General features: G+C 36.2%; 1 protein-coding gene across 1 annotated transcript; it reads right to left on the reverse strand.

Moving 5' to 3' along the window:
• LOC100807290 (protein EXPRESSION OF TERPENOIDS 1) lies at positions 1 to 2850 on the reverse strand. Its single transcript, XM_003550359.5, has 2 exons — positions 1465 to 2850; positions 1 to 801 (listed from the first exon to the last, which is right to left on the reverse strand). The coding sequence occupies exons 1-2, from the start codon at positions 2084 to 2086 to the stop codon at positions 443 to 445; spliced, it is 981 nt and encodes a 326-aa protein (XP_003550407.1). The 5' UTR covers positions 2087 to 2850; the 3' UTR covers positions 1 to 442.
• Positions 2851 to 6195: the final 3345 nt, after the last annotated feature.

The raw sequence follows: 6195 nt of genomic DNA on the forward strand, positions 1-6195 counted from the left end.
TCCAAATGCCGCCTGCTCCAAAGAAAAAGCACCACGAAAACAAAATATATTATCATGTGCTCTAGAATTGATGATCGAGAATGAGGAGTAGTAGTATTTCGATAACAACAAAACAACATGAAAATCTGCACTGAGATTCGGACAAAAACAAAACAAAACAAAACAAAAACAAACATCCCACCCCTCCTTTAATTTCGTGAACCATCTTCGACGTAATCATTTGTGAACTCTTCTTAACTAGTCTAAGCTAGTAGTAGCAGCTACTTCAGCTGATGATGTTAAGAACTTAAGATGATGGCACATATAACACCCAACAACCTTAACCATAATAAGAATCCATGAAAAAATAAAAATACTACCCGGTTTCAACTCTCAATCATTATTAGCTTAGCTAGATAGAAAGAGAAAGAGTGAGAGTGTGAGAGAGAAATGTGAAACGTCCTTAGGATCTTGGGGGTGGGAAGAAGTGCGTACCAGCCATGTAGGCATTCATCGGAGCCGTGTAGAGTGAAGCCTCAAAAGGGTTTCCGCTTGTTGTGGCGGCGGTGGTGGTTGTGGCTGCAGCCATTAGACTTAGTGGCTGAGCTTCGCCACCGCCACCGGAGGAACCCTCACAACCTGCACCCGCGTAAGGACCGTCCGTTCCTTGGTCGTAAAGAATTCCCTTGAAAACGTGTCCTCCTATGTTCACTGCGGTTTGATACGCGTAACGCTCGTCCGGTGCATCCATTGCACTCACTTTCACACACCGAAACACCGCTGGAGAGTTTAGCTCTGGTGGAAATTGCCCCAGCTCCAACCCTAACCAATAACCAACAAAAAAAAAATCAAAATCAGAAAATGAGAAAAGTAAACCATTTATGTAAATCAAAGAAGCTAGCTTCTCTTTTTTTTTTTTCTTTTTTCCTCCATTCGAGAAGGAAAAGAAATCAAATAATGAAAGAGCCAGCTTCAACTCTAGCGGATCACATAGAATTTAATTTTTCGTTAGTTTAACTTATTAACAGTAATAGAATAAGGAAAAAGAAGAGAGAGAAAGCAAGGTGAAGGGTGACTATGGACTATGGAGTAGTATTTCATTTTCAGAGTGAACTATGACTGATATATGGAGTAGATGTTAGGTATCAGTCATAGAAGACTATAGTTAATTCCTGGATCGAGAGATCTCAGTGTATCATAATTTCTCTAGCAATAATATATAGACTCCAATAGCTATATAGCTGAAAATTCAGCACTAACCTATACACCTCTTCACGCCACAGAACATACTCATCACCGAAGAAAGAATCTTAAAAGTCTGTTGAGAACTCAAGAAATTAATCTTAGGTCTTAACAGGCTTGAGGACTGACGTGTGAACAATATAAAGGAAGGATTTTCATTTTATGTTTTTATTTTCATGAACTTGTCTCTCTCATTTTCTATTGTATATTATCATATAAAGAATTTTTTTTTTTTTTTTTTACCTGTGGTGGTGATAGGAACTGGAACGCAAGCGAGAGAACCAGCAGCAGCACCTTCGATGTTTTCTCTGTGTCGTTTTGAGTGATCTCCACGAAACTGTGGCTGTTGATTCTGTTGCTGATGCTGCAACGCAGAAAGTTGTTGCTGTCGTTCACGGCGTTTAGCCGCGGGAACCCAAGTGCTCTTAACGTGAGTCTGACACTGAAACCCTCGACTCTTGCAGCAGGTTCTGCATCTGAGGTGTTGACAATCTTTCTTCGCTTGGTTCCCACAGTCCTGACAGTTCATTCCGCCGCCACCTACGCCGCCGCCACCGGACCTCATCACGGTGAACCCGAACCGGTTCGACTCATCCGAGAAAGACACAGAAACTTCGTCGTTAACGTTGTTGTTGGAGGAGCTATTGTTGTTGTTTCTGCGACTAGGGCCCACACCGAAGGAGTAGAAGTTGGTCAAGTTCTGGTGGTGGTGGTGGTACGAGGATTGTGGCCATATCTCGAATCCCTTGTTGTAGATCTCCTCGTTAACGTTGTTCCTGAACAAAAATTGACAGTTGTCTTCCCTTTGATCTTCCTCTTGTTCTTCTGCCTTGTTCTGCCTTCCTAGAGAGAAAAACCCAGCCATAATGATAATCTGTTGTTGCACTCTTCTACGATCCTCAATTCAGAGATAATATCCATATCAGAAGAAAAGAACCTTCGCGAATCTTAAAACAGTTTTTTCTTTTCTTCACAGGTTTATATATTATCAGAGACCGCAACTGTAATAATATTTTTGGCTTTCAAGTGTATAAAAACTAAAAAAGTGTCTTTAATTTGCTGACTAATACTAATAATAATACTCTACTTAGTATATTAATTTGCACCCACTCGAACTTTTTTTTTTTTTTTTGGGTCTTGTTGACTCTCTCACTGTCACTGTAGCGAGACCGTGTGGGGGCGTCTCAAGTATGATCTTCTGATCTGGTTGGTTTTTTTTTTTCGCAGCTTTTGAGGAAAACTGTTTCTTAAATTAAAACAAACAAAAACAAAGTAAAAAAGAAAATAGAAATAATAAATGTTTGGTTAATTGAATTCCCTGAGTAGTTGTTTCCCTGGGCGCAATTATGGCACGGAATTAGAGTCTCTGCTACGCCGCCATGACAACTGCACCCATCCACTCTACTGTAGAAATCTCATTTATGAATTTTCGGTCATAACTGCACCAAAGAGAATTACTCAGAATACTGTTGTGGGTGATGTTGTTTTTGTATTTGTGCTTGTGCCTCTCTCTCTCTCTCTCTCTCTCTCTCTCTCACACACACACACTCAGACTGAAACTCAAACTCAAACTCAAACTCAGAGTGTGTGTGTGTGCGTGGGGGAACAACAAAATCTGTCACCGCCAACTTCTCTTCTCTCACACAATAAAATCGCACTCTCTCTCTCTGGCTTTGACCATCAGACGGTGGAGGGTGTTCCACGTGTCGCGTCACTGGCTTTTGTTTATTCGTCCTTGCAGCGGAAAACCCGCTGGTACTTTTTTCTCTGACCGTCCCCATAATTAAGATTGTTTTCTTCCGATTTTGATGTATGTTGTGAAGAAGCGATATATGGACTATGGAGTGGAAACTGAAACTGGAAAGCCAATACGCTGCATCACGCACATGCACTTGCGTCCCTAACACGTCCCCATCACCGCTCATAAACTACTTCCACTTCGCCATCAAACGGCTCTCCCATAACAAATAATGCCAATGCACCTACCTTTTGAAATTGCTTTTTCTTTTTTCTTTTTTTAACCTTTGTCAATTGTGAGTTTAATCGCGTAAAGTAATGTTCGCCTTCAAATTTCTTGATGACTAAGTTGCTGGAATCGAATCAGGTAACGAAAGGCTTTCAGCTCTGCATCAATTTATTCGTCAATTCTGATTTTCATGAAATATCATATATGTTGTCTTTATTCCAAATATTTTAGAATTTAGTTGATGTATTATTATAAAAGTTTTTATACTTTCGATATTTTTTTTTTATAAATTTTAAAATAATTATTATAAAAATGAATGAAATTACTATACTTAATATTGATATTGAACAAATAGATCAATTGGTATTAGATTTCCTGACTTAATAAGCATACATGACTAAAAAAAAAAATATTAGAACTTATAATGATTCTATTCATCTCAAATTGGGTTGTGTCATTGAAATATACATGTAATATTATATTAAAAAAATATCATACATGATAATTTTTTATTATATATTTTAAGTTCAAGTTTTGAATATGTAACTATATTACTTGAAAGAAGAGTTTTTTGACTTATAATGGTCCTATATTTGTAATTTTTAATTTTGATTAGATAGTTGTAGCTTTACAAATGATTCATCTTCTCTAGTGTCATACTCTCAGAGAAATCACACTCACAATCCTCTTGGATTTCCCCTCCAAATCGATTCACTCATGTCCCGAATCAACCTCGTCCTCCTCATCAATTTCCCATATTGCCTCCACACTCAAGAGTGACAAACAAAAATTATCTCTTTAGCCAAACCTTTCATCCACAAATTTTTCTATCTAAAACACTAACTTAAACCTCTAACCAATATACATGGCATAGGTCCTAAAAAAAATAGAGTGATCCAAGGAGTTAGAGTAAGCATCATCGATGAAATCAAACATATTAATTAAGTAGTGAGTGCACAAGCATGAGCACCATTGTCCAGTCACACATCACCCCCAAACACTTGGATATAGTGAAGACACACGCGTGGACATAGTCACATGGATGAGACATGAGATTCAAGATCTCCCTTATGTACTTCTCGTTGGAAGGTCATCATCGCGATGTGTCATTTTCCCTTTAGTCACCTTCATCTTTAGCACCTAGTTGCTTGTCACCTTCATTATCCCTATGCTTGTATGGTCCTTAATCACCCTTATTGTAATGCCTAACTACTTTCAAGATCGTTGATTATCCATACAAACTAAAACAAGACTCTTTAGTGTGTTTTGTTTTCAGCCACATGCATCTTGGGTAACTTTCAAAAAAATCACTCATCTTATAATTCCTCCAAGTCAAATACGCTCAATAGTGTAGTGTTCTTAATCAAGGAGTTGTCCAAAAGTATATTCATATTGCTGGTATAAGTAGTTTTAATTAATTTTTTTAAGTTATTTGTAGCTCTATAGTTACATACTTGCACAACCTTTGAATTCTTCTCATTTGTGTGTATATTTGATTCATTCATGTATCTTTCTAGCTAGAAGCCTGCTAGAAGCTGCTCCATGTTTGTGCCTCATCTTTTTTGCATCAATGATCATTTCCTCGCCCTCGTCAACACCTCATATCTTACACTAATTGCCTTCTAGATTGTTATTGAACCCCTTGCAAACACCAACCTTATTCACTCACCCACACTAAGCTATGAACTGAGCAGAATTGAACCATGGTTGAATTAATCAACTTAGATTAGAAAACAATTCAAATTCAATACCAAATAAGATAGATGTTGAAAAATAGTGAATCCTCGAAGCTTATCTTTGTTATTACATCTGTGCAAAACACAAGTGTGGAGGCTCCATAGCAAGCGAGGAGGTTTGTAAAGTGTAAAGACAAATATCAAAGGAAAGAAGGTTAACGTGTGATTTTAGAAATTTTCTAACCCCTTTTCAAAAACAAAGTTATTGTCTGAAAAGCTTTGAAAGAATAGATAACAAATTTTTAAACAACACGAATATGATCAAACGATGATCAACAAATTTTGTAAAAATGAGTTTTCCAACATAGTCAAATTCAAACCCAAAGTTAGTTTAACACAAAGATATAAAGATCAAACAATGTAACTTTTATATTAGTTCATTTCTACCACTAAGCCTACTTCAAGTTTTTGGCTAACTACCAAGTTCCACTAGCTTCTCAAAGTTACAAGTATTTTTCACTCACACTTTTATATCTTACAGACCAAGCTTATCACCAAGCTTAAACAATTCAATATTTTTTGTCCTATCGAGCCACTGGTAGCTCTAAAAAATAAGAAGATTTGTTGTTTGGTTGGCTGACTAATTTGTTCTTAATCGTCTCATAAACATATATACAATCTAAGCACCTAGTCTTTTTCTCTCAAAATATTCAATGTGTGTTGAGATCTTTTGAGCTTTGCACAAAATATACATAAATCTTTACAATAAGAAATCAAAATGATAGCGCATAGGTTTGTAACTTCATTTCTTCAAAACTTCTAGTATTCATAAGCTTTCTTTTTTCCAAGTGTTTGTTGTCTCAAAATGAATAGGATTCTTTACTTAAGCTCGCGTATGAAGATTGTGGCAGATGGGACATTTAATGCACGTCCTCTTCATTAGAAAACTACTTGTTTTTTTATCAGAGCAGGTTTATCACAATAGGTTGCATCTTTTAATAGTGTTTGAAACTTCAAAGCACAAAATTTCATTTATTCTTCTTAGAATTCAATAGATCGAGAATGTCTTATAAGATAATTCCTACAAAATGAATATCAAATACACAAAGTATTAAATAAAGCCTTAAATGTTTTCTTAAAAGTTGTATCAGATCATAACATATATTTGCTTCCTTCTGAAACTCCAAACACAAATTCAAGATTTATAATCCCATCCCGCATAAGACGTAACTTTTAATCTTTATATTTATTTGTATTTGATTAAAATAATTAAAAATTTTGATTCGTCTCAAGACATAAATATCTTTTAACTTAACACAAAATGATCAAAGT

Source organism: Glycine max, chromosome 17 (assembly GCF_000004515.6).
Source record: "Glycine max cultivar Williams 82 chromosome 17, Glycine_max_v4.0, whole genome shotgun sequence".
Lineage (NCBI taxonomy): Eukaryota > Viridiplantae > Streptophyta > Magnoliopsida > Fabales > Fabaceae > Glycine > Glycine max.